Source organism: Podarcis melisellensis (assembly GCF_964234715.1).
Source record: "Podarcis melisellensis genome assembly, chromosome: 4".
Lineage (NCBI taxonomy): Eukaryota > Metazoa > Chordata > Lepidosauria > Squamata > Lacertidae > Podarcis > Podarcis melisellensis.
Window position 1 is genome coordinate 49,989,649 of NC_138531.1, and position 18,452 is coordinate 50,008,100.

At 40.4% G+C, this 18,452-nt stretch overlaps 2 protein-coding genes across 3 annotated transcripts in view; one reads left to right on the top strand and one right to left on the bottom strand.

The window, feature by feature from the left end:
- Positions 1-18,452, bottom strand: part of UMODL1 (uromodulin like 1) — an 86,617-nt gene that overhangs the window by 59,539 nt on the left and 8,626 nt on the right. The window lies entirely within an intron of this gene.
- Positions 45-16,699, top strand: ZBTB21 (zinc finger and BTB domain containing 21). Of its 2 annotated transcripts, none has more exons than XM_081908722.1 (4): positions 45-154; positions 899-961; positions 3,947-4,063; positions 6,360-16,699. In XM_081908722.1, the coding sequence occupies exon 4, from the start codon at positions 6,373-6,375 to the stop codon at positions 9,529-9,531; it is 3,159 nt and encodes a 1,052-aa protein (XP_081764848.1). In that variant the 5' UTR covers positions 45-154; positions 899-961; positions 3,947-4,063; positions 6,360-6,372; the 3' UTR covers positions 9,532-16,699. The 2 variants fall into 2 exon arrangements, with proteins under 2 accessions (XP_081764848.1, XP_081764847.1); XM_081908721.1 differs by lacking the exon at positions 45-154 and adding an exon at positions 202-519.

Consider the following 18,452-nt stretch of genomic DNA (forward strand, 5'->3'; position numbering starts at 1 on the left):
GTGGGGGGGAAGGAAGGGGGGAGCCTGTCCAGCGGCGGAGAAGGTGAGTAGCGGGCCCCAGTTCCTGCCTGCTCAAGGCGGGTCTCCCCCCACCCTGCACAAAGGCGTGGGTTTCCCCATGCACAAAGGCGTCTTTTCCTGACGTAACTCTGAGGTATGTTTTTCCCCCCCTCCACCGTGTAAGGGCTGCGGTCCCTGAGCTCGCATTTGCGCCTGCGCAGGTTACAAAACGGGTTCCCACCCCTTTGCGGCGCATGCGTTGATCCCAGCAGCCTCGCTCATGGTACGAAATACGCATGCCCTTGTGTTCCTCTGGGTGTCTAATACGCATGTCTGTTGCCCGCTCTCGGTGCATGGTTACTTCTTTTCACTGCGCCTGTGCGTTGCCCATACGGACACAGTTGACCGCACACCCGCTATGCTCGGGGTAGTCCCTATGGGTGGGGTGAAAAAGGGCTCTGTGAGCGTGCGCAGGAAAATGGGTGTGGTGGGCTGTTGAGCCTTATGATGTCATTCTGGGTAAGGAGCAGGGGGGGGAATTGCTCTCTGCAGGAGGAAAAGGGTGCTAATGTGCCCTCTCATAAGTGCTTTACATTTCTTGAGATGCTAGCATTCGGAGATGGAGGTTCAAGCACAAATAGAATCTGCACCCTGTGACATACTTTCCCTCAAACCAACATACACGTGGGTTGGTTCTAGTTATGCAAGAGGATTCTGGGGAGCGCTTTGGTCATAATAGCCAAATGTGATTTTGCTTTTGTTTTATCACTTGCTGACCCCTCTTAATGAAAATAGTTATCGGGTCAACTTACACTGGTACCTAAAAAACTATGAATTAAGGTTTGTCCTTGTTAGGTTACTGCTTCTTTGTTAACTCCCCGATTTTTGTATTTTACAGTACAATCTTATGCATGTCAACTCTAAAGTATGCCCCATAGACTTCAAATGGGCTTACTTCCAGGTAAGTTAGTATGGAATTGAAGACTTACTGTAATATTGTGATGATTTTTTATTGTTATTTTTTAAATCAGAAATGTGCTTTAGTGTCATGTGATTGATTCAGATAAGATAGCATTGTCTCATCATTGCTTTATAGTCAAAAAGTAAAAGGAGAGAGAAATGAGAAATCATAGTACAAAGATAGATAGATAATACTTTATTCGGCTATAAGCTATAGTACAAAGGCATATGCACAGATAAATAATCTATTAAGATTATTGATAAGTTAATAATGGATAGCTGACAGAGTGGAAGAATATGTGGAGATAAATGCTTTAAAAATGGTGAGTAGAATAAAAAATGAGATAAAATAAAGCAGAACATCTAAAATGGAGAGTCCCCAAATGAAAGCTGTTTAATGATCAAATCACTGTGATTGAGTTATAAGGGTAAATATTATCTTCAGTTTTCTCATTCTATTGACTTATGAAAAAGTCCAGTGCTCTGTGGACTTATTCTCATGTTGATCTATGTCTTCTTAGATGTGCATTTTAATGCATGTTATTACTTGTCATTTATTTTTCAACCAGACTTTTAATTGAACACATGCTTTGATCTTCTCATATTTTGCAATGTAAATTCTGGCAAGAGCTAGGAGAGTTATAGTTGCTTCAAAATCAATTAGTCTCACTTCAGATTTCAGGTACCAAAGAGGAGAAGATTTTATGGTGTATATATATCTTGGGCCAGGGGAAAGGGACTTTTGTCGTTTAAAATTAGGCTATGAATGTGATAAAGAAATACAGTGTGGTGCTATCAAATACCATTGCCTGCTGAAATCAACTCAACCATACTGATGCCAAATCCAGCCACACAGATCAACAAGAACTAACTTGAGATCCAGCTAGATCAGCTATAGAATCTGCTACTTCAATCCCAGAACTGTTTTCATTACAAGGTGCCAGCCCTGGGATACACAAAAATAAAGTGCATCTGGCCATGTCCTATGTGCTGCCCAGCCATCTTTTGAATAACTATAACCAGCCCATACAAATAAAGCATTCTGTTTAGATTTAATTTCAGTAGGCCCAAGCAGATGCGCCAAAATGGCTTCATGTGGAACATGAGTTTTGTGATACATCTAGCAAATGTATGTCCCAATATGATACAATGGTATCTTGTGATCTAAGTGAAAACTGATTGTGTATACAAATAAAACAACCCCATAACACACAAAGTAACACAAAAGAGTCTGAGGAATACAGGGTTACTGCTCATTGCAGGAGCAGATGACAAAATAACAGTGCCATCAATTTCAGCCAATATCCTGCCTAAAATGGTCTGAACAAGATGATGAAATTCAAGTAAATGAGACGGGCAGGTTTTCCTGGATAAAGTAGCTTTATATGTAGGTGCCACAACTGAAAAGGCCCTGCCGCTTATGCGCAGCCATCACACTTCAAGGCAATGAGGGCATTCACTGAAGTTTTTCTGACAATGGGCCAAGTACAGGGGAAGAAGTATGTGTTAATAAAAACGGACCACTTCTGCTCTGCCCCCTTCCTACTTCAGTCACACAAGGGCACAAAGTTAAAACAATCAAAAATCCTAGTGAAACAAAAGTGATGGTGGAGTGCAGCTGTTCCTTTCCCAGCATGCTTTGCCATTTCACTGAAAGGCAGTCATGGAGAAGAAGCCCTTGGTGTGAATTTCTTGGCCACACCACAGGAAAGAGAATCCCCAACTCAGAGTGACCATCCTGTGTTCCCAAGGTGAGGCAGAAGGCATACCTGGGCATCAAAATCAGACATCACCTAATGTGGCTATAATAAACCTTCAAGCGAGGGCCACCAAGTGTTTCCCTCCGAAGTCCTGCCTGCGTCAAAGACAGGGTTGTGAAAAGCTAAAATGAAGATTGATGACAAGACTATTACCCCCCCCCCCCAACTTTGCCTCTCTTGTGCTTGAGTAATGCAGGCTACTTTCTCCATGCTCTTCTCTAATATTTGAAGTGAACTAAGCTGGGGAAAGCAGCTGAGAGATGTGAAGTGCAGGTGGGGTTTAGTAGGAGATGAGAACTAAAGTGGTACTCCAAAAATATTGACGGAAGAGGGTTTTAAGGAACCTTTGAAGGAAGAAAGAAGTTGCATCATGAAGGTGTTCTGTATGAGCATTCTTGACATAAGGAGTGGAAGGGAGAAAGGGCACAGTTGTTTAAATGAGCAGGAAACCTTTAAATAGCTAGCAGGGTGGAATGAATGCCACGGGTAGTGATATATCAAGATACAGTAGTGGAGATAGCATGGTTCAAAGCCATGGAGGACTGGACTTCAAAGGTGAGGGTGAGGTGTTTTTACGCAAATGGACAAGAAACCAGTGCAGGTGTTTATGCAGGATGTCACATACTGTAGGCTGAACAGCAACATTGGTAAACAGGTCTTGCTTCAGTACCCAGCATGGTTAACTAAATTCTGGGCATCACCAGCTCCAGGAGACCCACTTGGGCTGTTGCTGACCACTTTAAAAATGTTTTTTTTAAAAAAACCAAAAACAATGGATGGCCCTGTGCTGTACAGAAGTGGTGGTAAAAAGATACAGCCAGTGCTACAGTGATCATCTTTTTTCCAGTACCTCTGTATACCTGGGCAAGTGCTTGATAAGTCTGAGGTAGAACTATGGATTGCAACTTGCTCAGGGGCCTCCTCTCGCTCCTGACACTGCTAAGCAGGGGGAAAGAAAACAAAGCCAAAACCTGACTTGTAATATAAGAACATGGGCAGAATAAGTGGGAGCAAAAGTTTGTTCATGGCTGGCCACTTGTGGACGTTTGAAGGAAACAAACCACAGGCCCATGTATTCACACACATTATGACATGACAGGCTTTGGCTTGTGGCTTGTTTCTTCCCCTGTGCAGCGCAGTAATGGAGGAGGAGCAAAGCACCTGAAAATGTGAAACTTTCACACACTGATTATTATTTTTTAAGCAAGCTGTTTTATCTCCCCCAGATCATCTGAGATGCAGACCTGAAAGTAACTGCAAATTAAGGAAGAAATGGAATCCTGAATCTTTCTGTTGTTTTTGAGCATATTCTAAATTCAAGAAGAGGGAAGGAAGGTCTTATGGTATGTTTTATTTTTAAATTACATTTGTTTTAAGATTATACTTTTTGAGAAATTTCATTGTGTTTAGAGAGCATACCTGTTGGTGGGACACTGCTGGAATGAGAGCCCTGCTAGACACACTTTGCAAGGTAGAAGTGAGGGTGAAGGAACAGTTTCTGTTCTTCTGTCTTTTCTGGGCTTTTCCTCCTTCCTTCACTCTCTATTTTGGAACTGTTTTCTTCCCACTGTTTCCACTGGGAGGGAAATCACTTAGGTGAGCTCCAGGGCTGGCATATGTTTTCCCTGGTTTGGAGAGTAGTGTGTCCAGGGGCTGGGGATGCTATGAGTCTTTCAGATCCATGCCTTCACCAGATCTGCCACCAGCGTGCTCCTTTTGTGACTCTTCTCATATTGGAAGTCCATCGTCAATGAGGCAAGAGCCATGGAGGTTTTCATGTCAAGTGGGTGCTACCCAAGGTTGGACCTTCCCCCCTGGGGTCAAATCTCTCTCTCCACCCTTGGAGTGGGAGGTCTGAAACACTCTATGGCCCCTGGGATGCTTTCCCAAAGGACATAGCATTGGAGGATAATAGTAAAATTAGCTGGAGAAAAGCTAGCCTATTTTGGATACAAGGCTAAACTATAGCCAAGCCTTACATGAATGAGCAGAGGGAACCCACAGTTTGTGTTGCTAGGCTACATCTCTAATCATTTACAGCCATTGGCCACAGGTTTCCACTGCTGAATTATAGAAACAAGAACTGTTCCTAAAGTTTTCTTCACTTCTTTTCTGCTGCATAACTCATGACACATATAGGTGTTCCACCCTCCTGCTCTTAACACAGCCTTGTACACTCGAGTCAACCTTGCTCTAACACACAATCCTATACATGTTTATCTGGAGGAAAGTTCCCTCTGAATTCAGTGAGACTTAACTTAGCAGTCCACTATCTTACTGAACACTAACCTTTTTGTCTCTCTCGCTTTTTTAAGAAGAATCCTCTTGGGTTTTCTTGCTTGGGCTGGAACAAAATTATAATATGATTGCCTATATAATTGTTTGCATAATTCATTTTCATTGGCCTAGCATATATATATAATTTACAACTTTTTAGAAGAGTTGTTCGTGTAATCCTTATGACAGTTGTTTCATGAGACTGTCGGTAAAAAAAAAAAGATGGAACAATACTTGCCTTAAGCTATACATGTAAGATACAAAAGGCTCAGTTTCCCAAATATTGGACTGGAGCCAGACTAGGTTAGTTGCGCTTGATTACCATTGAAAGCAATGGGATTTGAGTCATATTGATTACAATTTGAACAGACTAATTTAGTATCGATCCAAGCCAGCCTGCACATGTGTACAGTGGGATTGAAACTATACAGCGCAATCCATGTTTACTTAGTAATAAATCCTGCCGTGTTGACTAGATCTTTTGCCTTAGTAAGTATATTTAGAACTGTGCCCTGAATATTTGTTTAGAAATTTATGGGGGGGGGGGTTCTCCCCCCCCCGAATCTGACTTTTAAGTGTTTGCATGCAGTTTGCTTTCATATACTGGGTATTTTTTGTTACAGAACAGGAGGGAATACCTAAATACATTTTTTGAACTCTGTTAGCTACTGTATGTAGTAATCACTACATTGGAGGGCCTTTTTTAAAGATAAGTTAGCTTCCATGTGCCTATAATCATATCTGGTTGTTGTTTGCATTTATGAATTGCTACTGATAAGGCATACTGGAGTGATTTGCAGTACAGTAAAACATATATAAAACAGTTTAAACAATTGTATATAAAAAACAGTTTAAAATGGCAGCAAATACATGAAATCAATTACTGTGCACTAGGCCAGGCCTGTTGTAGTGGCTTACTGTGGGAGGAATTCAACTTGCGCTCTTCTGTTCATTCTGTGTGTGCAAGCATTGCTGCAAGATGGAAAATCCCCCCTCTCCTCCTTCCTCATGTTGTTCTGGGGGTTTACCTGGCTTTCCAGTGTGGATTTGGGAAGAGAAATGCCCACACAGCACTAAAGGGAGCCATTGTGATAGCTTTTGTTAACGCACCAGGTTAGTTGAATCAGGGCCGATGTATTCGATGTATTGCTGTTTTAACTCCCATAGTGTATTAGGAATATCATCTTCCCTCTGTCTCCAAAGGAAAACAGGTTACTATTTATATATTGACTTTTCAGCCTGTTACTGGAGAAGAATCCTGTACTTTTACAGCTTTCTTTCTTCCTTCCTTCCTTCCTTTCTTTTTTTCTTTCTTGTAAATGTACCTAAACACTATTGGTTTTATTTTTTCTTGTCTTCCAGGTATACCTAAATCATGGAGGGACTCTTGCATTATATAAATCCAGCACATGCTATTTCTCTCCTAAGTGCTTTAAATGAGGAACGACTAAAAGGGCAACTTTGTGATGTTGTTCTTATAGTGGGAGACCAAAAATTTCGAGCTCATAAAAATGTTCTGGCTGCCAGCAGTGAATATTTTCAGTCTCTGTTCACTAAAAAAGAAAATGAGTCTCAATCAGTGTTTCAGCTTGACTTTTGCGAACCAGATACTTTTGACAATGTATTGAACTACATTTACTCATCATCCTTGTTTGTTGAGAAAAGCAGCCTTGCTGGTGTGCAAGAAGTGGGCTACAGTCTCGGGATTTCCTTTCTTACTAACATTGTTTCCAAAAGTCCTCAAATTCCATTGCCTGCATGTCCTATTAAGAAAATATTTTTCCAAGAGGATGATGAAAGCAGTTCCCAGAAAAGAAGTGTCATAGTTTGTCAGAGCAAAAATGAAGCACAGGGAAAAAATGTTGGTCAAACCTCGCATGATGTAAGCCATAATTCTAAGTCCTCGTCCTCAGTTGCTGTCAAACCTAAGCGGCCACAATCTACACAGCCAACTGAGTTTCTACATAGCTTATCGCAAAATGAAAGAAAATGGCTGAAAGACAGTTCTTTAAGATACTCCAAGTCCCACGAACATTCTTCAGCTACAGCAGATGATCAAAGCAGAACTAAAAGGAATGCAGTATTGTCACAGAAAACATCAGTAGAGGAAGAAGTGGGAGCAGGTGAAGCAGGAGGAAGTGATCAGTTCCTAAGAGGAAAGGCAGCAGAAGTACCTTTGAAGAGACCTTGTCCACCAGTCTTATCCTTGCGTAGCTCATCTGAATCCACATTTTTGTTGAGAGAGACAGGAAAAGGAGCTGGCCCAGGGGAAGACAGGAATTTGCTATACTATTCAAAGTTAGGATTAGTGATCCCCTCTAAGGTATCTGGTCCTGCGAACCAAAGTATTGACAGGAGTGGGCCGCTTGTAAAAAGTCTCCTTCGAAGGTCATTGTCCATGGATAGTAAAGTTCCTGTTTATTCGCCTTCTGTCGACTTCAAGTTTTCTCAAGGATCTTCAGTGGTGAACAACGCACAAGGGAGAATGTTAAATGTAATGTCACAAAAGCCATCTGTGAAAGAGTCTTCAGGAGAGGCAGCTCCTGATGACAAGACACATGTAATGTACCCCCATCGCCTTAGGTCCTTTAGTGCCTCCCAGTCTGGAGACAGGGAGGTCGCTTCACCTCTTAGAGAAATACGGATTAAAACAGAACCTAGCAGTCCACTTTCAGAGCCTTCTGAAATAATAAGAATTACTGTTGGGGATGCTTCATCATCTTCCAATAAGATCAATGCTTTTAAAACAGAAGATGATCATAAGGATCTCAGTAGACTCCCAGCTAAAAGGAGGTTTCAAGCAGACAGAAGGCTACCACTCAAAAAAATCAAAGTGGATGAACATGCTTCCCCTGGGTCTGAGGACAATTTTGAGGAAAACTCAAATCCTACACCCCGTGATGCTGATTTCCCAGATTCTGACATTAGCAAAGACGAATATAGTGAGCTGGAAGAAACAAAGCCTAACAAAAAGTTTAAGTGCAAACATTGCCTTAAGATATTCAGGTCAACAGCAGGCCTTCATCGTCATGTCAATATGTACCACAACCCTGAAAAACCCTATTCTTGTGATATTTGTGATAAGAGATTTCATACAAACTTCAAAGTTTGGACGCATTGCCAGACCCAGCATGGAATTGTGAAGAACCCTTCACCTGCTTCCAGTTCCCACGCTATCTTGGATGAAAAGTTCCAAAGGAAATTAATTGATATAGTGAGGGAGCGAGAGATTAAAAAGGCCCTGATCGTCAAGCTAAGGCGTGGCAAGCAAGGTTTTCAGGGACAGGCTGGTTCACAAGCACAGCAAGTCATCAAAAGAAACCTGAGGTCGAGAACCAGAGGAGCCTACATATGTACCTACTGTGGGAAGGCGTATCGCTTCCTCTCACAGTTCAAGCAGCATATAAAAATGCATCCAGGGGAAAAAGCAATTGGAGGAAATAAGCCACTTAAGCCCAAAGAGGAACCTCGCGTCGAAAGCCCAGTAGAAAACAAAAAAGTTTACCAGTGCCGCCTTTGTCATGCTAACCTTCCCTCTCTTATTGAACAGGGGAATCATGAGCGGCTCTGCCGGAATGCAACCGTCTGCCCATACTGCAGCCTCCGTTTTTCTTCTCTAAACCTGAAGCATGACCACGAAATGGCATGCGAATACAAGAAGCTCACCTGCCTAGAATGTATGCGCACTTTCAAATCCTCTTTCAGTATTTGGCGTCACCAGGTTGAGGTTCACAATCAAAATACCATGGCTCCAACAGAGAACCTGTCTCTGCCGGTCCTGGAACACAACGGCGAAGTGAGCGGCACTTCCAGGCTGCATTCTCAGCTGGAGCCGAACAAGACAAACAGCTTCGTTGCAGCCAAAGAAGACAGCGTGTTCAGCGACTCCTCCGAGCAGATTAATTTTGACTCGGAAGATTCCTCATGCCTCCCCGAAGATCTGAGTGTCTCCAAGCAGTTTAAAATCCAAATCAAAGAAGAGCCTGCAGATGATTTAGAAGAGGAGGTCTCTGAAGGCAACCAGGAACACAAGGAAACCGTCTCCAATAAAGACACTGGCTTGTGGCCTTGTGAAAAATGTGGGAAAATCTTTACGGTGCACAAGCAGCTAGAGCGCCACCAGGAGCTTTTATGTTCGGTGAAGCCTTTCATTTGCCATGTATGCAACAAGGCCTTCCGCACCAATTTCCGCCTGTGGAGTCACTTCCAGTCCCACATGGCACAAGCTACAGAGGAGCCTGTGCGAAAAGAACCTGAGATTTACGCACCAGCTAATTCTCCGTCGCCCCCGCCTTTGCCTCCTCCCCCACCCCTTCCCAAAATACAACCTTTGGAACCTGATAGCCCTACGGGGTTGTCAGAAACTCCTTCAGTTACTGAGAAATTATTTGTACCTCAGGAATCAGACACACTCTTTTACCACGCTCCACCACTTTCAGCGATCACTTTCAAAAGACAGTATATGTGCAAACTCTGCCATAGGACATTCAAAACTGCATTTAGTCTTTGGAGTCACGAACAGACACACAATTAAAAGAAGGCATGAAGAATGCCTACAAGGGATTTTTAAGATTTAATTTCCCTGATGTTTCTGAAGTTACAGCATTTGAAATGAAGTTTTTTTAATATATATATAAAGGGACAAGAACCCTCAGCAATTAAATTTGACATTTGTGGTGCAGCTTTGGATGTGGAGATTAAGGTAAACTCAATTTATTGTTAGTAAATTGCTCACATTTCAAGGCATTGTGGTCTAGGATCTCCTACTTAATGAGTAATTGCATTCATTTAAATCTGGTTACATGTTCTTCATCCTGTGATCCTGGTATATATGGATTTATATAAAAAGGCAACAGCAAGTTAATAATGCAAATCCTGAAAAATGTTTATTGCTTTCACAGAGATTAATTGTCTCATGGGCGCCATAGAAATATTACTCATTCATTTGATGTTAAGGGAAGAAATTGAGAATTTTGCTGTGTTGACCTTGATCTTATTGAACATTAGCAATAACAAATAAAACCTCGTTTGAGTTAACTTTACCCTTATTGAAAACTGATTAACATGGAGTTTTTTGGTTACTGGAATTTTCTGTATGGATATTGTGCAAGATACAATACAATTAAATGTTAGCAATATGTGAATATTTGGATTTTTATATATAAAGTAGCAGCCAGCCTGCTTCCAGCCATTTTAAAGCATTTTTGAAGGAAGAGTATCAAAATGAAGATCTTTAGTTGGGCCTCAGAGGCCGATATTCTATAGATATTTTGGTAACTAGACAATGTGCTAAGCAACTGCCAACTGATATCCTAATGCAAACTATATTACTGTTTTAAATACAAAACAGCATTGAGTGGATGTCAAAAATTAAGTTGTGCTTTGTTTCTTCTGATTTGTATTGGTGTGGATGTGTTTTATTACAGTGGAATGTATGACTATGCTAGTTCTGAAAAGGAGAAGCAAATGCAAATTTTTTGGTGGGGAGCTCTGCTGAGAATACAAGAAAGTTTTTGGGGGGGGGAGTTCAGATGTAAATATTTACATATGTATAAGTGAATAAAATGAAAACACAGAACCTCTATTAAATATAAATAGTTCGGAAAGGAAAATGCAGTACCACAAATGTATTTCACAAATAACGAGCAGAATGTTTCTCTTACCCTGTATCATACTTTGAGTATCTTTTTGTTTTGTACTTAAATAAAAAAAAAAGATTATTTAAAGCATATGAAGTACAATCCAATGCTCACTTAGGCATGCTTAAGGCCTATGGGTGGTATTCAACGCTGTTGTTCCACTTGTATAGCAGACTTCCACTTGTGCAATATAATGTCCACAATTCACCTGCAGACCCCTCAAAATCTGATCCAGAGGCTTGGGGGACCCTCCAGAGTAGATTTTGGGGGAGTAACAGGGGGATGGTAAAGTTTTGTTGTGCAAGCGGAATTCTGTCACACAGCGTTTGATAGGACTCTTTGATTTATGTGGGTCTAACCATGCAGTAGATGGTGACATGCAGTCATACTTACTGTGTTAAGAGCATGTAAATTCCAATTCATCCAGTGCAATTTACACACACACCTATTTATAGGACAGGGGTAGCCATATACCTTTTCCAAAGATCCATGTGTGCTTAGATAATATGCACAAATTCTTGTACACATTAGGGTTCTCATTCATTGACTTCACCTGTTGAAATAAAGGGAAAAACCATTGGGTAGGCAAGTTCTGTGTGCACTTTGGTACTCATGCAGTTGGAAAAGACTACTGGAATTGGTTCACTGAGTTGTAGCAGGGCCCTTGCTCTCAAATGGCAGAGTAGCATCATTAATACAGATATCTGCCAGGAAGCTCTTACGGTTTTGTTTCCTACTCAGGAATTGACATTTAAAACTAATGAATTGCTAGTTGCATTTTAAACTTGATCTAAGGTATGAATGCTGTAGTTGAATTACTTAGCTTTTGGATTATGGGAAAAGACAGTAAACTTTGCTGTTCAGCTCTGAGTAATTATGAGATTCATTAAAAGGAGTGAGAAGTTGGTTCTTGAGTTCGTGTAGAGCGGGAGTAATAACTGGCACCCCAATTTTAAATGAGTTTATTTTTAAGGAATTCTATTGATATCAATAGAATCAACTTCCATGCCAGTCCAGAAAGAACAACAACATAGCACATTTCCTAAAACTTACTACATATTTGGAAATTAGTCCCATTAAGAAGCAATTTTGATCTGTTTAATGCCATTAATGTGAAATATGGTTGGGTTGTTTTTTGTTACTTGTTTTCTGAAGAATAGTGTATTAGAAGCTGCTTTTGAAGTCCAGCTATATATTAAAAGCAGCTTCTGATGAAGCATGGGGAACTGCTCTTCAGAAATGCAAATAAAATAGCTCATTACCTGTGTGGATCTTCCATGGTTCCATTTTAAGATCCAACAGGGTTTGAGGCATACAAAACTTGGATCTTTCTTTCCTAAACTTTAAGATTTTGCATAGCTTTCAAGTAGAATAAGAACATCAAGTGATGAAAGCATGATACTTAATTTCAGAGTTGTGGGTTCGGGCCCCATGTTGGGTAAAAGATTCCTGCACTGCTGGGGGTTGGACGAGATGGTTCTCTGGGTCCCTTTCAGCTCTGCAATTCTGTGATTCTGTGCAGTGTAACAGAATTCTAAAAGTGGTAGCGAGGCCTATTACTAGCGAGACCTTTTCTCTTTGTGCTATAAGCAAATATTTGTATCAAAACTTTGCTTATTCCATACTTAAAAGGTATTTAGGGCAGTTCGCTCAGGGCTTTCCTCACACATTCCAGCATTCCTTACCCATATCTGTGTGTAGCACATAAATACCTTCTGCAGAAATAGCAGTAGAACCTTTTCCAACTGCTGTGACAAGAGAAATCTATGCTAGTTGCATCTTTTCTCCTTTAGTTTACACGTTGCATGTCTCCATATGTGTATCTGCCTAAGTACGGTCATGACTACTCATATGTAGACAGGAACGGAAAGTGCAACTCAACCTACCTACAGTTTGTCCATTGGTTTTATACACAAAACACTATGCGGTCAATTTCATTCATCAGAACTTCACTGATGTTAGTTATAGAACTTGCATTAATTTCAATGGATTGGAGTCAATATCATCCTTTCTAGATACCAGTATTTTATTCTAGCAGGGCTCCTGTGCCTTTAATCAACTATGGGGCAGACATTTCTCACAGCTTTGACTCCATACTGGGAATAGCTTCACCTATTGAATTTCTTCTTACAAGCCCTGCCAAAACCAGGTCCCCCCACCTCAGTCCTAGAAAAGGGAAATATGCCTTCATAGCAGTGCTTTGTTAACTGAATCCTCAAGCATCTAGAAAAGGGAAGTACCGGTACTATGCCTGTCTAATGGTGCTTCAATATCTTAATCCTCAAGCAGAAACTTCAACAGTTCTGCTATATTACTATTTGGGTTATAGTAAGGTAATAAAACCTAAATAACTAGGATTTTAAAGACTACAATATGCTTTTTAAGAAATGGGGCTTTTTCTTAAAAAATAATACTAAGGATTTTTGTTAGTTTCTAATGTTAGGTCTGTTTTTGTTACCTTTTTCACATCAGTTCCTGTTTATTAACTGATTAAAAAACAACCCTGCCTCTCAGAATACTTTTTTGGGTACGTTTATAGACAAAGATTTTCCCTCTAGGTTTTTAATCCAATACTTTAAAGAGCTGTAAGAGTGTTTATTTTGCTGGACATGGAATAAATATACTTCTGCTTAAAGATTAATATATGTTTTAAAAGTTATAAATTATGGAATATGTTGCTTATTATATACCTTAAATCTTCAAGGAATATATTTAGTTTGACCATAATAAAAATAAAATGAAAACTATTGATTCGTTATTTATCATGTTTAATTCTGCAGTGCTGTAATGAAATACTAAAATAGTCTCATTCTACACAACAAAAGGCTTTGGCCTTTTGTTTGAGCATATATTTTTATCAAATGAAGTTCACAATCTCTCAAACTGAGGGATTTGAGGTATTAACATGAGAAAAATTGCAGATTTTAAATACATATTTTTCAATACTTATTTAGGTCTGTTGCTAAAATGGACAAAATTCAGCCCTGTTCCAAATACCGGTAGTCACTTGAATGAGAATTTAATGTCAACATGTTCAGAAGTAGCCCTTGAAATTAAAGTAATTTCAGACTTGTGTAATAAGAGTATTCCTCCAGAAAAGCTTAATCAACATCTGGAAATTGACATTTAATTATGAAAGCACCAATACTTGAAAAAGTGTTTTTTGTTTTAAGCAAGTGCTTTGCTGAATTCTATCTACAAATAAAAATATCCAAATGGTAATAACTGTGGAAAAACTTCATGGAAGTATTTCTCTAAAAAGGCTACATTTTTTTAGCTATTTAAACATACTAAGGAAATGTAGCATTACTTTCCCGTCTACCTTTGTTGGATTTTTCTGTATGGAAAGGAAGGGTTATGAAAACATTTTATATATATATATAAATGGATCCTTAAATTATTCTCCCCCCCCCCCAAAGCCATTATTGATGGCTCTCTTAGAATAGTCACACTTAGGTCAATGGGATAATTTCAGAGAATTATATCTGGGTGTCACCCTTGTGATTATATATTGGGATACTTTATTTACTCTCCTATATTTACTAGGGGGGACGCGGGTGGCACTGTGAGTTAAACCACAGAGCCTAGGACTTGCCGATCAGAAGGTTGGTGGTTTGAATCCCTGCGACAGGGTGAGCTCCCGTTGCTCGGTCCCTGCTCCTGCCCACCTAGCAGTTCGAAAGCATGTCAAAGTGCAAGTAGATAAATAGGTACCGCTCTGGCAGGAAGGTAAACGGCATTTCCGTGCGCTGCTCTGGTTTGCCAGAAGCGGCTTAGTCATGCTGGCCACATGACCTGGAAGCTCCCTTGGCCAGTAAAGCGAGATGAGCGCCGCAACCCCAGAGTCGGTAATGACTGGACCTAATGGTCAGGGGTCCCTTTACCTTTTATTTACTAGGGCAGTGCACATGATCTTGCCAGATCCCAAACCAAATTCAAGTTGAACTGGGATGCAGCTGGATTAGATTGAGGCAGCCCCAGGTCAGGTCAGGTCCACCTGGAATGATCTGGGAGTGTCAAGGGCGGCAGTCTAGCAGCAAGGGCAGGGGCAGATGTGCAGGCAACCTGCATGTGTTATTCTTTCTCCCCCCACATGAAGACCATGCTTAATCAGGGTTTTTAAACCTAATTAAACGCTGTGTACAGACCTGGACTGGTAGGGGCCCAGATCAGAGTTGGTTCAATCCTAGGTCAGATCAGGGCTGTTCCAAAGCAAATATTTATCTCTCTTGCATTACACAGCTTTCCAAATTATTGTAGTAATTCCTGGATTCAGAAGTGGGAAATCCAAATAAATTGCATTTAGCAACATGGTCAAAACTCTGAACCCAGCAACTTTGATTCCAAACTAGTTCCATGTATTGATTTAGTCCACAACTTCAGTGAAATTGTTTCAGACAGTTTTTCTATATCTTTAGCACCATGTCTGAATCCTGACTCGAGGGTTAGAGCAGGCATAGGCAAACTCAGCCCTCCAGATGTTTTGGGACTACAATTCCCATCATCCCTGACCAATTGTCCTGTTAGCTAGGGATCATGGGAGTTGTAGTCTCAGAACATCTGGAGGGCCGAGTTTGCCTATGCCTGGGTTAGAGACACAAAAGATTGTTTTTTAAGAGCTGGAAGTGGTTCTCCCACAGTTATATTTGATTCAGGAGATCTTTCAGGTTTCTAAAATTACAAACCTTTCAAACCTGTTTATCAATGCCATAGGAAGGCATATATTGTCATAGGTAACAATGCCTTTACCATGTTTCTCTGGAAGTGTGTTTTTATATCTTCAACCCTAACCCATTGTCATTAGCAGCTGGTATGTGCCTCTAGTCCTCTGTAACATTGTTTACATTTTCTTGCCTGAGTATTAGGGTAAAATAAACGTACATTTCTTTTTCCTACAGTGGTAACTAGTTCATCAGTACTGAAACCGTGTATAGAGCTGAACCTTACTGTAATAGTCTGGGCTGTAGTGTCATATACAGGTAACTCGCAGCTTACGTGCATTTAACTTGTGCGCATTCAACTTTACACTCTTGGCAAATAAAAACAAATAAATAAAAAGGGGTCATCTGGTGGGGGGGGCCTTTGGCAATTCCACTTGCCATTGCACTCAATGTGTTTTGACTATATGTGATTTTTGGCTTTATGTGTTATTCCTGGAACTTAACCCCCGTGTAAGTTAAGAGTTGCCTGTATTCTTATCTCAAAGATTTTTGTATGGCTTAACTTGACCTGTGAAGGAACACTATCAAGATAAGCACTCCATGAGGTCCTTAACCATTTTACCACTTTATATCATGAAGAAACTATCTAAATTATAGGCCACCTATGGTGATATCATTTATTTTTAAAGGACCACTGTTGTCAATAGAACTAAATCTGCTTCTAATTGCAGCATTGGCACTTATACAGTAAACAATTATATGCCTACATTTGAATGTTGCTAATTCTTTTTATAGCTCTTGAACATGATTGTGTGGACTGCACCAAGTTCTTGTTTTTGTGTTTTACATTTTAATTTAGTTTTGCATTTCATAGCACTTTGTTGGTTATACATACTGCCAGTTACCTTTCAGCTGTATATGAACTGGTTGCTAATTTATTTTATCCCCTTCCTACAGCCAAAGGTCAAATGTAAACGGCTTGAGGGAAGTTTCAAAAGAAAATTAACAAAAAGGCCTAATTTTCTTGATAGTATTCCTATCTACTCTGGGGCTTCTTTAAAAGGGCAACTGGAGTAGCCATCACCAATATGCAGAAAGGACTGTAACTTAACTTCTATTGACATTGCTTCTGATCTCAAACTAAAGATATATACAAATTTCATTAAAAAGGTCTGTTTTTATATTTATTTATATATTGTAGGCATTATACTGGTTTAATACATCTGTGCTGAATTTTAAGTAGCAATCCAATTAACTTTTTTAGGACTGAGAAATCCTGTTTTCAGAATCCCTTCTTTTAATGTAATGTTGCTGCTTTGTATTACTTTTCTACTGTATGTTTTCTTTACCTAGATCTTTATTAAGAAAATTTGGAGTAAAATAAACATGTTCTTTCGAGTGATTCTGTCTCATGGGTGTCTAATATGAAATAGGCTGCCAGTGCTCCAGTTCTCATTAGGTGGCAGTAAGACCCTGCAATATCAGAGGAACGTATCACTAGTTTAATGTGTTGCAGCATTGGGATACATAAATTTTGTATTTTCATGCTGTGAACTGCCCTGAGATCTTTGGATGAAGAGTGGTATACAAATTTAAATTTCAGAAGCGTCACAGTTTTATGCAGGAGTTCTTCCAGGGCCACCTGCCCTGTCCTTTCCACCCTCCCCCCTCTGCCACTGCAGTTCCTCCTTCCCCTTGCAGTAGTTTTCCCTGTTGCCCTGCCTGTGTAGTTGCTTAAAGGCGCACTCTGATTCTTGGGATCAATAGCTAGGCCAGCATAGTCTCCTTCCCCACTCTTGGCCCCCATGTTTATAATGGAAGCTGGCAGCCCAGGCAACTGATGCTGAGATCTCATTAAAATCCAGCTGTGCAGTGGAATTAAACAGCATTTTTTCCTTAGCATTTAAAAATCCAAGCAATTGTTTTACTGTTAAGCTAAGCAGCAGCTTAGATGGGCACCCTGGGCTCCATACTGGGGTGTCAGAGAGCCAGGGCACTACATCCCCTCCCTCTGTTCTCCTATGGCTGCTTTCAGGAGGAGAAAATTAGCTTTTAGGATTCTTGGCAAATAATTGTGGCTCCAGAGCTCAAACTTCCCTGCTTTAGTTGGACAACCAGAAACCCGATGAAATGATCTGCTACAGGCATGTGAGATCCTTCCAGGGATGTTCTGGGTTTAGTATAAGCTTAACCCAAGTATTTTTGGTTATTTTAAACCTACCTTCTAACCATATGTCACACCTGCCCCTTTACGTTTGATATCTTAGCAGGTACTGTTGTACTACAGACCCATAACTGGGTGGGGGGGAGGTGCTGATGTAGAACTTTTCCTAATGTGTAAACATGCTGAATGGAGTTGACTGGGGAATGCGCAGAGTACTTTCAGAAAGCATGTTTCGCACAGAGGATGCACGATGATAAAAAAATTGGGGTTTTTTTTACATAATCTCAGTAACCCAAACAGTAAGCATAAAACAATATACAATTACGTAGAAGTTACCATCTATCACTTATATAGGTAAGCATACAGTGTCCATGCTTTTTTGCTGTTTTCTTGTTATTATAGGTGCCAAAACCATACCAGACCATACATTTATATAACAGTCTGACCTTTAGCCTCCTTCAGTTTACCAGTCAGCTTTTCTGTTATTGCCAAACTTTTCCAAGCCAAGGCCTTTTAGCCTTTCCCAAAACCTGGCCACCTTTTGAGGAGCTGCCATCAAAAAATGCCCTATCAATTCTTTATTTTTTTGGTCCCTATTTTGTCAAAGCTGTAACATTTCTGTTTTTGGTCTTGTGGTACGTACATTGTTATGCAGTGCCAAACCACTTGCCTCAACTGTCAGTGAAAGTGGTGACCCAAACATTAACCCACATGGTCTATGTGCGAATATTCAGACACACAGCTGACCGATTTTAGGGAAATGCCTTTTGCTTAGCAGTTATACCTGTGTGGGGTCTTGGCTCAGCATCTTTAAATAAGGCCAGTCAATTTATCTGTGAACTTCAATAACACAATTTGTGGGGGGGGTTTTGGGCATTATTCAAGTAATATTTTTAAGGGTCTTACCAAAGAATATGCCATAAAACAATACGATTTTGGCCTGCCTCGAAACCTTGACAGCAAAGGGCTCGTGAGCCCGAGAGATGCGCCG

Coding starts and splice junctions, on each gene's coding strand:
- ZBTB21 (XM_081908722.1), top strand. CDS start 6,373: ATGGAGGGACTCTTGCATTATATAAATCCAGCACATGCTATTTCTCTC.